This window comes from Balaenoptera borealis (genome assembly GCF_965194805.1).
Source record: "Balaenoptera borealis genome assembly, chromosome: 8".
Classification (NCBI taxonomy): Eukaryota; Metazoa; Chordata; class Mammalia; order Artiodactyla; family Balaenopteridae; genus Balaenoptera; species Balaenoptera borealis.
This window is the reverse complement of record NC_138865.1, coordinates 39,475,996-39,493,115: the sequence shown is the minus strand read 5'-3', so window position 1 is coordinate 39,493,115 and position 17,120 is coordinate 39,475,996. Positions and strand designations below refer to the sequence as shown.

Here is a 17,120-nt window from a genome sequence, read left to right as displayed (position 1 = left end):
AAAATTTCCTCTCAAATAATGAAGATTTCCATAGTTTGAAGACTCTGCTACATAATTAAAGATAATTCCCCAAGACGAGCTCTGAAAATGTGATATACGGGAACAGTATATTTGCAAAGAAGGCATGGCCTTCTGAGGGAATTCCTTGCAAGGTTACAACTCTGATTTCTTAATGTGAGTTACAACGAGCTTTTAAAAACTTCTTGTATTACTTTATCATGAATATTTGTACATTATGTATTTATGCACACACCTGCATATGCTTTAGAGAGTACATGTGTGAGCATATATTCTCTTAACCGTACATGTCAGTCTTTTTATAAAATAAAAGCCTGATATTTTTATAGATAAGGTTACCTTTTAGTAAGGTTCACTTGGAACTTCACTATTGTATCAGTCAGAATAGGCTAGGTTACGTTGCAGAAACAAATAACCCTTAAGACAGAGAAGATTATTTCTCCTCATGCTCCATGTACAACACAGTTTGTCCAAACATGAGGCTTCACGATGATAGGATGAAGAGGAAGTGGAAAACCTACTATTAAGTCTTCTGCCCAGGAGTAACACATGTCATTTCTGCTCCTTTTTCACTGGCAAATGCAAGCAATGTGGATTGGTGACGGTAGTGGTGGAGGGTGGTTTCCAGTCCTCTGCTGGACAAGGAAGGAGAGGGAGCAGTGTGGTGTCTAACACAATCAGGATCCCATGTCACACCAAATTGGGCTCGTGATCGAAGAATTCAAAGGTGAAAAGTTGGAATTTGTTCACCTATTTATTCAATACATCTTTACTGAGCACCTAAAATGTACCAGGCACTGTGCTCAATGCTAGAAGTACAATGGGGAGACATTGTATGTACAATGGGGAGAAATATTTTTGTTACTTGTAGAGAACTTCCAGTGGGGAGAGGTTACAACAAGTAAGTAGATAATTAAAATTCAGAGTGAGATGAGCTATGGCAGGCAAAGAACAGTGTGCCTTGGAAATACGGAAAACAGTAGTTGGCATAATGAAGGCTCCTACTGTTGTCTATCTCTTGCTTTCCAACTCAGTCCCTACTATTTCTGTGGGAATCTCATGCCCTGTTTTCAAATCATTCTACTTGGACCCAATCTGCTGCAATTGAAGTATTTGCTAAGTACCTACCACGTGTAAAGTATCCTGCTTGACACTGTTGTAACTGTTAGGAAGCTTATTGAAGAGGGTGAATAAGAAGATTTCCGTTTAACTCAGAGTGCTTAAAATCTAATAGGAGCAATAAGACTATATAAATATTAATACAGCAGAGAATGTGGTATTTATCGTGAGATGAACCACCTAAATGTCAATGGGGGGTATTTCTGATTTGGGGAATGGAGAAATGCTCATGATGAAGTGAATTTTAAGGTGGATTTTTTTGAATAAAGGGGATTTAATGATAAAAAATTGAGGTTGAGTTGAGGTTTTTCAGTAGGAAAAATTAGCTGGTGCAAAGACACAACATTTGGAAGCTCCACATGTGCAGGGACTGTGATTACTTTATTATTATTAGTTTTTTAATTTTCTTTTTTTTTTTTAAATAAATTTATTTATTTATTTTTGGCTGTGTTGGGTCTTTGTTGCTGCTTGCAGGCTTTCTCTAGTTGCGGCAAGCGGGGGCTACTCTTCATTGCGGTGCGTGGGCTTCTCATTGCGGTGGCTTCTCTTGCTGCGGAGCATGGGCTCTTGGCGCGCGGGCTTCAGTAGTTGTGGCACGAGGGCTCTACAGCGCAGGCTCAGTAGTTGTGGCGCACGGGCCTAGTTGCTCCGCGGCATGTGGGATCCTCCCGGACCAGGGCTCGAACCCGTGTCCCCTGCATTGGCAGGCGGATTCTTAACCACTGCGCCACCAGGGAAGCCTGCTTTATTCTTTATTACATCCCCAGCACTGTCTTGTGTCTTGTATCTATCAGGTGGTCAAAGAATAGTTTTTCAATGAATTAATGAAGAAATAGGAAAATAAGGCATGCTCATTTAAGGAATGCAAACTAACAGTTTAACTGGAAGCTGGGATATTTTAAGGCAAGTCATAAGTGATAAAGCTGGGGCCGGGTCAGGGTTTTGAATGCCATTGAACATTTTCCTTACCCTTATGTTTATATAATACCAGAGTTTATGGAGGTGTCACAGACACATAGGTCCATTGATCCTAAAACAGCCCCTTCAGGTGGGCAGGGTGGTAATTATTGCTCTGAGGAAGGACTCTTAGAGAGACCAAGTCACTGTGGGGTGTCTGTCAGGAAGTGGAGGATCCAAGACTCGAACACAAGACTTGGAGTCCACATGCAATTCCCATCCCTTCATACTGCATTGCCTATCTGTTCTGGATCAGAACAGCACTTTTTGGTGTTTGGGAGCAGCAGAAATGACAATATCATAGATGTTTCTTGCAAAATATGGGAAACTGAGAGAGAGGGACCAGTGATAAGAACATTGGAATAACATGAGAGAAGACTAAACTCCTGTAGTAGCAGTGAGCTTAGACAGGCTAGGATTTCTTTTTAACAGAGATACAAGATTTGGGGATAAATTCCACCTCTGCTGGGCTATGGTTTAGGCCAGTGTTTCTTAGTGTCGGCACGATTAATGTTTTGGGACTTAAGTTCTTTGTTGTGTGGGGACTGACCTGTGTATTGTTGGCTGTTTATCAGCATCCCTGGCCTCTACCCATCACACGCTAGGAGCACAGCCTCTCCACCTCACCCCTCCCATGGTGACAACCCCGAATATCTCCAGACATTGCCAAACTTACCCTGGGAGGCAAAAGTCATCCCCATTCAAGACCACTGACCTAGCCAGTCAATTTTGATTTGTTTCCAGAAAAGCAGTGGATCTTAAAGAGCACATTGGGCATTTAGTGGGAAAACATGAAGGAAAGAAATGCGGTTTCATCTTATGGATTTGGGTTTCCTCCACTGACAGTGTGTAAACCACCTGCAGTGATATTAAGTAGGAAGTAGATGGCCGATAGTTAATTCATATGACTGGTGCTGCATTTTCAACAATGAGTTTTCATTTTGTTCTATTTATGGTCATTTTATTCAACTATTTGTATTCAGCACCCAGCTTTATAAGTGTATATAATCCTATTATGTTCTATTCCGTTATGGGAGCTTCCTAATAGAAGAGCACAAAGTAATAAAATTAAATGAACATCTTAGCTATTGTGTCAGCCTCACACATTTCCTGACCTTGGCTGGATTTAAGAGTGTTGGTTTGTGGGGGGGAAGGTTGACCATGGGTCACTGGAAAGAAAGACAAATGTGCATGAAGCAGGTCACCACATTCCAAGACTGGAGAGAAGAATTTGGATACAACTGAAAATATTTTAAAGTGAGATGGCTAGAAATGCTGCCATCCTCCTACTCCTTCCAAAATTCCATAGTAGAACCACAAAAAAAATTCCTACATGGTGCTTTGCATTAGCTGCAGCAAATGTTGGTTTAGAGGAACTGAAAAAAGAATTTGCATGTTATTTATATATATATAATGCATAAATATGAATATAACTATGACTTTATGGCAGCAATTACAAAAGCATTTTCAAATGCATGTCATGTGGCGACAGTCCTTGTGCAAGGAATTGCAGAGAGCACATTTTGACCCTACTTGGTGACTGCGCACAAGAGACAGGTCTGAGCAAGTCAGTTCAGGTCTCTGAGTCATTGTTTAGGTTTTCCATGGAAATGAAAGCTCAGGGGAATTTGACATAAAGTGTTTGCCAGCTTCTCTGGGTCTGTTACTCTCTTTGAGGGCCACTAATATCACTTCTCAGATGATGAGTATCAGCCAATTTCCCTCCCAAAAGACTTGCTCTGAGTGCTTACCAGTGTTGCTTTGCAGAGAGATGGGGGTTTGGGGATGAGTCTCAGGCAGTCATTTCCTCAATGTGAAGACAGTATTAGGGAAATTTTGTGTGTGTACAACCAGACATCACCTGTCTTCCCTGCAGGAAGCTTGTGACAGCTGAAAAAAAAAGTTTATAGAGTGTTTTGAGCTCTCACTGGGGTGATACCACAGAGGCAAAGCTATGATATGCCTCTTTCATCTCTTTCAACTGTTATTAGTAAACAGAGGCTGCCTCTGCCTTTCTCAAAGTCCCAAGTTTAAAACTAACCATTAGGAGTCCCAGGTTCCATTTTTTACCCACTCAGAGAAGATCGTGTGACCTCCTTTGTTAAAGAAAAAGCCTTCAGAATTTACAATAGATTAAAAAAAAATCCAGCACTTTGTACTGTTTAACTGTGAATGACTAAGATGTAGACCAAATGAATTTTCTTTGAAATATTCCACATGTTCAAATGAAAGAGGGAAGTAGTTGGCAACACTTTGTCCTCAAAATTGAATGTTTGAAATATGGGAATGGGACATTTTTCCACATTCCGAGCAAGTCTATTTCATCTACTCCCACTTGAGGCTTCTGAACTTTAAGTCTGTAGGATCTAAAAATCATTTGAGTCTGATTTTATTTTTTTAATGCTGCAATAGAAGCTGACCAATTTTCCCTAATTAAAGTAACATCTAATCTCTAGTAAGTGTCCTAGCATCTAGCAAGTAATCAATAAGTACTGTTTTTCAAAAATTGCTTTTTCAGAGCACAGGCCCTTCTCGCAAGATGAGGAAATAGTGACCCCAAAGCATCTGAGTAGGAGGAAATCTAGGCCAGTTGACTGAGTGCTTTTCTTTAAATTGCACATGATCTCACATTCCCAAAATACCCATGTTCAGGAAAGCTATATAAGGCCATGTGGCAATTTATTCCCAGTCATATGTGCCTGATGGTTAGTACTATAGACTGCTAGGGCTCAAACGGGCCTTCGATGCCACTTCTCAACCTCTGTCTTCATGGAGAAGGAAGCAGAGCCTATGAGGGAGGGAAGTGACTCACCCAAGGTCATGCAGTTCATTTCTTACAGCATCTAGAGAAACCCTGCACCTGACATCTGATCCAACATCTTTATTCCACACTCCTGCCCAGAATGCTGGATTCTGGGTATTGCTCACTTTTAAATACTGTCTACCATGAGATTCCATGGGAGGGTCATAAATGATTCAAGAGGGCAGCAAATATGCTTGCAAAATATTGTGGTTTTTACGTTGAGTGTATAATTTGCATGTTGGTGTTTTCATTACACTTGCTGTACTTCATATTGTTATGCTTTGAAAAATGGTTGTTCTCATGCATTCATTCAACAAGTATTTATTGAGGGTCTGTACTAGGCACTGAAGGTGGTGGTGAACTACATAGACAAGATCCCTGTAGCAAATCCTGTTGGTGCCCCACCAGGTCCTCCCAAGTCCCACCATCCCTATGCTGGCCCCCGTGCTGGCCCCCAGTGTCCTGCTGCAAACACCCGGGACTCTGCCCCAGTGCTCTCTCTTAGCAGAATGACAGATGGTAGTTGGAAGGTAAATAACCCAACTTCCTGATGTTTTGGATGGGAAAACTCTGAGATGCATTCTACACCCTCTCCCCAAGCACCCCAGGGATTTGAACTCTAGTTGTCCACAGTGTAACCCACTGGATATCGCATCCACTGCAGGCTTCCCTCCCTCCCTGTGTCACCGGCTCACTCCCCCTCTAGTTTTCCTGGATCCCTTCCTACTAAACTGCCTTCACTTGAATCCTTGTGTCAGAGTCTGTTTCCAGCGGAGGGTGCAGGGGCTGAGCCTCTTCTAAGACAGTCACTGACTTTGTGGAGCTCAAGTTCTAGTAAAGGATACAGACAAGAAATAATACAAGAAGTGAGTCAGGTCCTTTCTTGGTACATACTGAGAAGGAGGAGATGATAGTTAGTGAGAGGGGCTGAGAGAGTCTTGGGTTAGTGGTGAGGTCGGGGCTCCTCTGGGGTGTGATAGTTGCCCTGAAACCCTGAGGATGAGAGGTGGTGGTTAGGCATGAGAAGAGCCCAAACAGAGGATTCTGGAAGGAGGCAAGGAAACGTGCAGAGTGAGCAGGAACAGGAAAGAGACCGCTGTGGTCATTTCACAGGAGATGGGGGGGGTAGGCTGGGGGAGGCCACGTCGTATGGGACTCTAGTCATCATCAAGAGTTTATACTAGATGCAAGGAGAAACCTTTAAATGATGTTAAGCAGGGGAATGCGATAATCTGACTGATACCTGAAAATAATTACGCCAGCAGCTCTGCAGAGAAGAGATTCCGGGGAGGCAAGAACAGGGCAGGAGATGAATGAGAAGGTTGCTGTAGAAGTTTAGGTGAGAGATGATAGATGGTTATCAGCACCCAGGTTCAAGTGTTGATAGGGAATATAATCAAATAGAATCGAAATGCAGAGTACCTATGCATTGATATCTTTGTCTCTGAAACCATTTGTATGTATTTCAGGGGTTCTTAGCATTTTGCAATGAAGTAGCTTTGGAAAATCTAATGAAATCTGTGGATTTTCACACTGTGGATTTAAAAATGCAGATATACATGGAACACAATTATGAATTTGTGATGGGGGATTTAGAGGTTATGGAGTCAGTTAATTACTATGCGTACATGTGTGTATATCTTTCCCTTTGTATCGGTTAGGATAGGCTCTCTACCATAGTAAAAACGTCCTGAAGTGGAAGATGGTTTAAACACAATAGTCTATTTCTTGCATATGGATGAAATTTGGAGGATAAATAGCTCAGCTTCATTGGATCTCAGGTAGAAGAACTCGGTTTCTACACTGTCTGCATTCACCAAACAATACTGGGAGAATGAACAGAGAATTTCTTTGCTATCTTCAAGTCATAACTTCCAAGTTTACCGTAATCATTGTCTTCAGTCTTCCTTCTGAACAAGTAGAAGGGGAAAGAGCATGGGGTAGCATATATTTATAAGTCATACAGCCCAGAAGTGGTACTCAGTGCTCTGCACACCTTCCATTGGCTGGAATTTAATAGTATGGCCACGACTAACTGCAGGAAGGGCTGGAAAATGTAGTCTAGCTGTGGGCCCAGGGAAAAAGAGGGAAATACAGACTTCAGAGAGCAGCTAGCAGTTTCAGCCACAAAACACATATTTTTCTTTAAATTTGTCACATTGGAGGTCTTCAGTGTTCCTTTTCTTAAGAACAGTGGACATAACTCACATTGGAAGTTTGAGGGAAGGGAAAGGATGGAGCCAGTGAAGGGTGGTCTGGAGAAATCCAGGATGCTTTTGAACTGTGATTTCGGGAACTAGCTTAACACAAAGTGAGCCCTCTTCCTGGTCTGTGGAGATGGGACTTATATATAAAGGTTGTGTCCTTAAGTAAAAGATTAAGTTTAAATTGAAGTGAAACTTGGCCCCAAACTACACTATTCTGTGCCCTGAGGAACTGGAATTAATTTGAAGCAAACTATTACTCACTCCGATTACGTGTCAGTTGGAAAGAGAGATGATTATATTGTCCACAAAGCGGTCCTTTGCATTCATTTCCTTTCCACTGCAATGACCAGTCATCCTACTTCTTTGTGTGAGGTAACAGGCAGCTGGCTGCTCACCCAAGCACTTATGGAGTCTACTCTGGGCTCAACACTTTCCCTGCAGCAAGGCAGCCCACAGCTCCTCTCTTATGTGTCCTCCGGGGAGTGGGCGTGGCCCATTCCCCGAAGGAGAGGAAGAAGTTGGAGGTGAAGTGCATTTCTGTCAGTGAATCATATTCTCCCATTAGCTTCCATCATTAGAGATGCTTTTCTTGGGGGCAGAGGGTGATGAGCTTTGCCTTAAAATATAAAGAAATTTCAATAATTAAAAATATATATATATATAAAAAGAAATTTCAATTGCGAACGCAGCAAATTTTAATTCCTCCAGAGTTAGAAGAGCTGCTTTTCCTTCTAATATACAAAAACAATTTTTTCTGAAACTTACAAAAAAAATCCAGAAACGGCATTCTCTTGAGATCAGAGCCCTTCTAAAAATCACATTTAGTGTTTGTACCATTCAGCACCACAGGGAAGATTAAATTTCTTCCACGTTGCCTGTTTCTCGCTCTTTCCTCTGATTCTCTCCTTTGCATCATAAATATTCCTTTTCAACCCCCTAAATTTTAGCGATTTCCTCTGAGAGACATTTGAAAAGGAATCTTTATTGCTATTTATTTTATTTAGAGTCCCATTTTAGAGCTGTTAATGTGTTAATACGCTATTTTCTTTTCTACATTCCTCTTCTCTGGATGGGGAAGATTGAACTTTCTTCAAGAAGAGATGGATTTAATTGGTTAATTTCATAATTTAGATTCTTTGTTGGTCTAGTTTCCAAAAGAAGGAGTTCCTTTAAGCTCGCTGCAACTACATTTGCTTTTGAAGGAGCCCTTTATGTTGCAGTGAATAAAGTGTCTCTTATTAAGTAGAAAATAAATGAATCTTTGGCAGGACTCTGCTCCCAATGGGTGAAACATCACAGGAAATTGAGAAATTGTTTCTTTTTGGCTTTATGGGAAATTTTTGTGGGTGAGATTTAGTACCACGGTTTTAAGACTACTGCTTAAATTCATCAAGAAAAAGTCGAACAAGGGACAGTTTTTGGAAGGGAGACGTATCAATGTGATGTTGCTCTGCCTAATCTGTTAAATTTTCCAAGAACTCTGGCGCATGGTCAAGAAGATTATAGTCTCTCTTACGTAATAATTGTGTTACTGTTAAAAAGAACTTAGAAGTATTTTAGCAATTTAGGAATAAGTTTGTCAAAAGTTAGCCTCGTTGGATATCCTTTTATTTGTACCTACACAAACAAAAAGGGCTGTTTTTTTATGTGTCCAAGAAGAAATGTGTCCCAGCTGCAGCATCCAGCTTCTGTTCTCAGTTGGACTCTGGGCTCCGCTTAAACTTGAGCAGATCCACTTGGGACACTAGACCTGGGTTCTGAGCTCCAGACCTGAGCCCCAAACACTGGATGTCTCCCTCTGAGGCTTTCTGCACATAGTCACCTTATTTGGGAATCGTGCCCCACACCCATGCTGTGAGTTGAACCCCTAGCCTATTTTCCTGCCAGGTTCCTTGGAGACACTGGGCAGCATCACCATGTGTCTTGTAGTCTAAACCCAAGAATGTCCCTGTTCATTTCCGGTATTCCCCTCAACTTGCAATCAATTGCCAAGTCCTCTTGATTCCCCTAAAGAGGCCGGACAGCCATCCCCTCCTCGTCCCTGCCCCACCTCCCCACTACCTGGCTCAGGTAACAATTCTCTCAGGCCCTGATTTCTCCAGCAGCCTCTTCAACCAGTCTCTTGCCCTCAGTCTTTCCGTTACATCATCCTGTTTCCATTCTGCAACCACTTTCTAAAATTAACTGTGATTATGTTCCATCCTGGCCTGAAGTTCGTTGGTTGGTTTGTTTCTAGGGCCTACCTGCAATATTCACCATAGGTTCCAAACTCTTAACCTGGCCCTTGCTTATGTGTTTCAGCTTCTTTCCACTTTCCAGCTTCATCAGCCCCTTGACAAATGAATGCTTCCCTCTCTAACCAGAACTGGACTATTTACAGTGAGAATGTCCTCCTCTGCTTTTTCCCATTCTTGGCAAATTTTAATCTATTGTCCAGAAGCCAAAGAACTCTCCCCCCTTACCCACTCCCCCCTCAACCCGCTTCCCAGATTCAGCTAGATACTCCTTGTTTGAGTTCCCATACATCCCAGCTGTACTTCCACGAGAGTTGATCCTTGATTGTAAATTCCTTGAGGGCAGGCCATACAGCTCTCTGTATTTGAATCTTCTGCTATGCCTGCTTAATAAATAAATGAGGAATGAATGACTACTTCTAGTGCTTTTCTATATATAAGATTGAATCCTAATTGTAGCGTTGTAAAACTTTGGCTAATTTTGGCTAAGTAGTTTGGAGGATTGGAAAGGCAACTAAGAAAGAATGGGAAAACTGGATTTGGCATCAAAAGGCTGTGGCCTTTGCTAAGTCTGTCAGCCTCTCTGAGTCTCAATCCCTTGTTAAGGAACTGGGATATATTACAGGGTTTGGCTGAGGACTAAGGGAGAAGTGTCTGAGGTGGGGGAGGCATTTTGTGAATTATGATGACTGCACAAGTGTTACCTGCTTCATTCTTATGCTTTTCATACCTGTAGTTCTCCCTACTGCACCTGTGTCAAACACCAGCCTAGGACACGTAGGGGATGAGTGCTGTCATGCGGCACAGATGGGAGGGGAGTATTTACCAGGTCTCTGTTCAGTTAGGTGGAGACCGACTAATGGCAGGATGGACATCGGAAATGGTTCACCCTTAGCTTTCCCATTGGAAATACACTCCACCCTCTTATACGCTATTGGTGAAAGTAAGACCTCGTGTAGTGGGAAAACAATTAGATAACGTGCATTGAGAACCTTAACAATATTTCCCCCTTTTGACACAGTAATTCCATTTCTGGGATTTATCTTGAGGAAATGATTTCTGAAAATGGGGATGGGAACACCTAAGACATGCAAAGCTGTTCATTGCAGTTGTGGTTATGATAGTGGATGATGGACAATAATCTGAATCAGGTAACCAGTGAGGAGCGCTATGGCCTTGCCCTTCAGTGGGCTCTCTGTAAGACAGAATCATGATTTTGAAAAAATACTCAAGTGAAAAAAGGAGTCCAAATATTCAATCCACGATTTAATTAAAACTATGTAAATCAAACAAGTATAGAAAAACAAAAAGTGACCAGTAGGAAAATACACTCCATTTTGAAAGAGATAAGTCGTAACTAAGAAATCCAGTCACAGCCTGGCCTCGCTACACTGAGGAGCCAGTGAATGAGGTCACTTTCTCCTGTGCAAACGAATCTTTCTTTGGCATTGGATAGAGGCCAGACCTTCCTCCTGCCTTTTAAAATCTGGAAGAAAGCATTCAGAGGAATACCAATCAGAAGTAAAAATTGGCTTAGAGCTGAAGTTGTAGAATACTAAGAAAGGAAAGGCTAAATGTACTTGAAAAAGATAGTAATCATGACAACTTTGTAAGGCATTTTTGAGTGTGCAAAGTGTTTTCGTATGCATTTTTCATTTCGATGGGCTCTTCTCTTATGTGGCTTTTTATCCTGCCTGTAAAAATCACTACAGATGTAAGGAGCTGAGAAACACAGTTACTACTTATTTGGGCTCCATTCCCTTTATTGGCCTCTTATCCAGGGATTTCCCTGATGTGCAGAGTTTACTTTGAACCCAGCGGAAATTACCTAGAAGGGAACAGTCGGGCCCAGGAAATAAATAGGCATTTCATTGTGGCATTATTCACTGGAGGACCTCCAAACATTTGGCACACTTTTCCCCACACGTGCCCCATGGAATCTTGTGTTATAAAGAGGCGCAGAGCTGCTGGGAACTGCCCACCGTCACACAGCAAGTCAGTTGTAGAATTGTGATCCCCTTTTTTCCTCTTGAATTCCCATATAGCCCAAGTGTCAGTTCTCCCACAGGATTTCATGTTCCTTTTTTGTACTGTCTGTCTTAGCTCCAGAAAAGATCTTTTCTTTGATTATTTTCCCACATGTCTGTGGTTGAGAGCCATGGTGCATTTGTTGAATGCACTGTGCTGTTTTCACCCTTGCAGTTCCCTGTTTGATGGTTCGATACTTAGGGAGAAGAGAGACAGTGAGAAGTAAAATCTGCTCAGTGCCTTTAACCCCAGGTTTGGGCCATTTTTCTCGAAGACAAGCTCTTGCTCTCTCTTATCTTATTCCAACCTCCATGTTCTCAGGATGAGAAATAAATCTTTACACAAAAATCCAAGGGTTAGTTTCCAGGTGTTTGAGGGGAAGCTTCGGTCCCCAGTGGAGCTTTTTGGGGGAGTTTGTTATTTCACTAGGGACGGTGCTGAATGCTTCTGGTTTACGCTTCTGTTTCCAAGTTTATTTTATGTTTTGTTATGGTTTTCAGATTTCTCATGGTTTGGATTTGGGAAAGTAAAATCAAGACAAGGTGTTGGTAAGTAGTTCCTCCTTCTTTGGATAAGTAATGAGTTTGTGTTGTTTAATTAGGATGAAACTGCTTTGACTCTCTTTATACTTGTTGGTCCTTGATTCTTTTTCTGTGTTCCTGGTTTCTGATTTGCTGAGGAAAGAGGCCTAGAATTTTCCAGAAAAGGAATATTGACTTCAGTAAACGGTTTTGTATTTTTGACATCACCTTGTTTCTATCCTATGGGGGAGTGTTAACTGTCATCCAGATCTAGCTTGTTGCTGCATTTTTAAGAAGGTTAAGGAAATAAAATGCAACTACACTCCAACTCCATGTACAGCAAACATTTGGCTGAATATTCAAGTCTGGTCAAGTTCGCATCTTAACTTTCTTCCATTGGCCAACATGTAATAAATTTCTGAATTAGGAAATCAGCTGTTCATTTATGACCACTTCTCTTTCAAAGCAAGACTCTAACGTCCAGACACTATGATTTGTGCTTGATTGCATTCTGTTCCTTGCATTCAGACTATGTGCTGGTAATTGAAAAGCAGAGTTTGTAGCTATGAAATGAGTGCAGATAATGTAACTCATCACTAGGACTGGAATCAGGTGTGATCTCCCGGGACCTCCAATTTGTTCAGTATTTTCTATGGGTACAGAGACAATGAACAGGAATTGCTTAGAAGGCATGAAAGCACAAACTGTCTTTACATCTTGCCTGTGTATTTCCAAGATCTAGCCCCATCTTTAGTATCTGTTGGTTAGTATTTATTTCGGTAGCAAGGTTGGCTATAGGGAAAATTGTAAAATAGGGGAAGTGTACCAGGGTCCTGGAGCCTTCCAGTTCTGAGTCATCCACCCCATACGTGTCCATCCCATCCATACAAGGAAGCCTGTTTCCTTTCTCTTTTTGAGCCCGATAGCAGACCTTTCCTATTGGACAGCCTTTCTCAGTGTCGGTCCAGTGATCCAAAATGTCACACGGGCTGAACCCAGAGGTGGCAGAAACTGAGCCAGAGAGGGCCTGAAGGGGGAAAGTCACCCTGACCCTTAGCTAGCCCTAGGAATTCCAAGACTAAAGCTCTTAACCAGCAAAGAGAAAGTGGAGTGTGGCAAAGTTGGAACATTAAGCTCCACCAGCTCAGGACTTGTCTGTGACTCCCCAGGGGCAAATTTCAGATCCAGCTGATAATAGGCACTTTGCCAAGATAGCAGAGAGATTGTCCATGCAATCTTGAAGGCACCCTGTTCCAAGGCTTTGTGCTCACTCTGTGTGTGGCGGTGAAGAGGGAAGTTGAGTGACAAGCTCTCTCACAATAGCGCCATGAGATGGGGTTTTCCTTCCACTAAACAGCAAATCGGTGCAACCATGTAAATGTTTTGCTTTGTTATTGTTTTTGTTTTTGTTTTAAATTTTTTTGAAGTAATCTTTATTTTTTTAAAACAGAAAAGAATAAAGAATAAAACAAACAAACAAAAACACCATTTATCCCTGTACCCAGAGAGTGTTTGTTAACATAGAGAAAAATTATACATGCATAAGATTTTTCAAAAATTAACAATACAGAAATGTAAATATTAAACAATGTCTCTCTTACCCACCTCCATGGTTTCCCCCACCATCTCTCTCCCAAGAGATGTACCTATCACATATGTCTTATGTCCTTACAAAGAAAATAAATTTTATGGATTATATAGACCCTTTGAAAATGTATACACCATACTCTTACTCTTTATCTCCCCTTTAAAAATAAAACTTATAGTTAATGATACTTATTGGCATTTTACATGGTACAGCCATGTACATGTTTTCCAGGCCATTTTGCTCTTCAGAGAGGCACTTGTTCCTGGAAAGCTTCAAAAACTGGGCTTCACCCTTTCAGGCTACAGCAGAGAGAATTTTTCTCCAGAATTGTTCTTTCAGCTACAGTTCATCAGAAGTGATGCTGCTTTAAAATGAAGGTTTTATGATTATTCAGCTGTGGGAAGGTCACAGGTCTGGAGATGACTGCCTCTGAAAATATCTTTTGTTACTCACAGATCCCAAGAGAAGAGGGCAGGCCATGCCACCGTGGGGACCATGGTGCTGAAGGGGGCACAGGGTCCATCAGGAGGCAGAGGGAGTAAGGGGAAAACATAGACAAGAACCTCTATTGTGGTTTCTGCAGAAAGGAATGGGTGAGGCAGGGTAAGCAGGTTTAGGACTGGCTGGGTTGAGTAAGGTCAGTGGGCTCTGGGATGTAGGGACAGTCCCCAGTTGTCTTATACCTGGCTCTGGGGTGATGGGGCAGGTGGATAGCAGCCTGGACTGTGAGAGCCTAGTAAGTAATGCGGTTGGGGGCGTAGACTGTAGATTGTTCAGTTTGTGTATGAAACATACTCTCGTAGGCAAGTACTTTATTATCTCTAGGAACTGGCAGTCCCTCCTCTGTCACCAAAGCCTCAGATGTTGAAGCATCAGAATACAGAAAATAAAAGACATGGTTAATACAGCTATTTAAGAACAATAATCTGTCTCTCTCCTTGAAGGCATGTTGGTCTTGAGAGAAGGAAACTCCTTCTCCAGATGACCTACATCAATTCTTATCAGGGAAAAAAGTCTCAATCAGGCTTAAAAATGTCTGTAAAGTCATTTATGCAGGATATGTTACTGAGCAGCTCTGGTAAAAGAAAAATGCCTCTTTGCATGTGAGACATATTAAAATAAAAATGGGCTAAAAATGTTTCCAGGCATAGCTCCTATTTGTCAGCTCAGTAATTAGAACTATCTACCCCAAACTCAGCAAGCTGCACATACCCAGCAATTTAAAACTTTTTGTTAATATTATAAGACATTTTTTCAAGTCCTCCTATGAATTTCTCACCTGCTGTGATGTGCCCCTGACTCTTCTTCTGTCTGTCTTTTTGGGGTGTTTTCCCCACGTGCACAGACACATAACGAGACATCCATGATATGCACAGACAGGCTGCTGTCAAATTATATAGACATTCATCTTCCCCGCTGAGAGCTTTCCCCCTTTGCAGCTTTGCTGTGCTCCATTTGATCAAAATGTTCATAGAAAAGTGGCTGAATCTCTGCAACCTTGCCAGCTGTATCAATCTTCCAGGATTTGGAACATCAATAATGAAGAAAACAGCACTTGAATTAATATTCCACTTGATAAATTGTTGAGGTTTATATGTTGCTCAGATTTGTCAACAGTGACCTTCTGGCAAAGTGAAAAAGCTTTTGAAAGATTACCTCTGGTGCTTTATACCACTTCTGTGCTTAAAACATTTCCCCCCAAACAGAGAGCCTCTCCCCTTGGAATCTGTTACCTCAGAGTTGGGGGTTTTACTCAGCGAGGCCACAGGAAGGAAAGGGTGTCCTCTGGTGATGGAGAAGCAAAGAGCAAGTCCCTTGGTTGAACTCTTTAAGTAAGGCTCCACTGTATACATGGCAGATGCTTCAGAGCCCGAATTCCTGGAGGAATTTCAACATTGTCTTCTAAGTATCATCCTCCTCCAAAACGATTGAATGCTATGGGAATGTGGATAGCCTGTCCTGGGCCAAAAGGGAATCAGAGGAAAAGCAACTGGGATCAGTGCGTTTCAAATTATTGCAGGGAATCCAGAAGCAAATATCGCTGGCCTTCTGACAGCATGTGGAGTGTTTGAACATGACAACTCTTGCATTTCTGGGGGTAAATGTGCAGCCTGGAATCTGTTGAGAAATGTGTGGCCTCTACTGCACCCTCCCCGGGGAGCTCGGACGGTAGCGTGCTTTGGTAACCTCGAAGGAGGGGACAACTGCACCGGGACTGGAGCAAGGGAGCCCATGATGGGAAGGTTTTATTGACATGATGCAGAAAGCTTAGCATAACACATTTCCATTTTCTACCTCTGGGTTTAAGCTCTGGGTGACTGGGGCCTGTCAAGAAGCAAATCATAAAACAGGGATGGTTAAGGATATTAGAAAGAACTTGTCTGTGTAGCTATTCTTGGCAGAATTTCCACTGTTTACTAACACTGGTGAGCTAGGCTTAGGACGAATACAACTGGTAAGCTTGCCTTTGCTTTGAGTGTTCTGTGGCTTCTAAATTGGCTGTGTGAGGACTTGCTTGCAGAATTAAGCCAGAGTGTATCATTAAAAGCAACTTAAATACACATCCCCTTGAGAGAGTGCTTTTAAAAATTACCTATAATAGCAGTTGGCTGCCTCCTGCATAGTTTAAGATTCAGCTAGCTGGGGAATGTCGTTATCCCTACAAACTGTGATAATCCCCATATAAGAGGGAAAATGGATCTTGGAGGTTGGGGGATGGATTACCGTGATAGTTCATAGGGAATTCATAAAAGTATGATACAACAACTTTTGTTTCTATTGCTGTGCTTCTTACAGAAAAAGTAAAATGTGAGGAAGAGGTAGAGGTTGGCTGGAGGTGCTGAAACATCCTGGGGGGTTGGACGAACACACATGGTCTTGCTCAGGAAATAGTGATTAAGGCTTTCATTTCCCCAGTACACATTTGTCTTCGCTGCACATTGGATTTTGCCTTCTCATTGCCTTCCCTTTGTCTTTCTTCCATATCCTTTTCTTCCTGTCTTCCTCTTAGCTTATTATAGTAGCCCTGGCCAGTGAGAGCCTTCTGTAAGACCCTGCACCTATTCAGGATACTGTAGAATCCTGTGTACTATGCTAGGGGGCTTTGTCTACTTTTCCTGTAGGGCGTGTCTGTCAAAAGCCACTGAGATCTTAATTGTTTGCAAGTTTTCAATGAATGTAGACCTTTATCTTTGTGAATGTATTTTTGGTTGCAAACATTATGGGTCAATGGTTGAATTGTTTAGATAAGATACAGTAGACTGTATTTATGGGTATATACGTTCTGAGACTCTGGACTGGAAAGTTTAAATCTGGTATGAAAAATGCTATGGTTATCGCTTTAGTATAAAGACATCCATGTAATGACACTACAAATAATGTTATGGCTAAAGGCAAAACAGGGAACTTTGCCATGGGATTGATCCATTATTGCTGTGAAAGTATTTTGTATGCAAAAGTGGTGCCGCTGCTGAGAGAATATACAGAAATTGGAGCATAGTAATAGGACAGTCCAATGCAATTCTAGTCAACCAGTTATTTGTAAGTTTATTTAGTAACACTTAGTAGTAATTCATACTCATGAAGCACATTTTCATATCAGTAGTTTCATTCCAGTCTCAGAAAGTAACAAGCAGATACTATTTT

General features: G+C 41.8%; 1 protein-coding gene across 8 annotated transcripts in view; it reads left to right on the top strand.

Annotated features, from left to right (window-relative positions):
- The window catches only part of NTRK2 (neurotrophic receptor tyrosine kinase 2), a 409,783-nt gene that overhangs the window by 190,582 nt on the left and 202,081 nt on the right, over positions 1 to 17,120 (top strand). For 6 of the 8 annotated variants that reach the window (XM_082401158.1, XM_082401155.1, XM_082401159.1 and 3 more), the window contains one exon: positions 11,867 to 11,914. The exons of the other annotated variants lie outside the window; for them this stretch is intronic. In XM_082401158.1, coding sequence (XP_082257284.1) covers positions 11,867 to 11,914 — 48 coding nt within the window. The remainder of the gene's footprint in view (positions 1 to 11,866; positions 11,915 to 17,120) is intronic. 8 annotated transcript variants of the gene reach the window in all.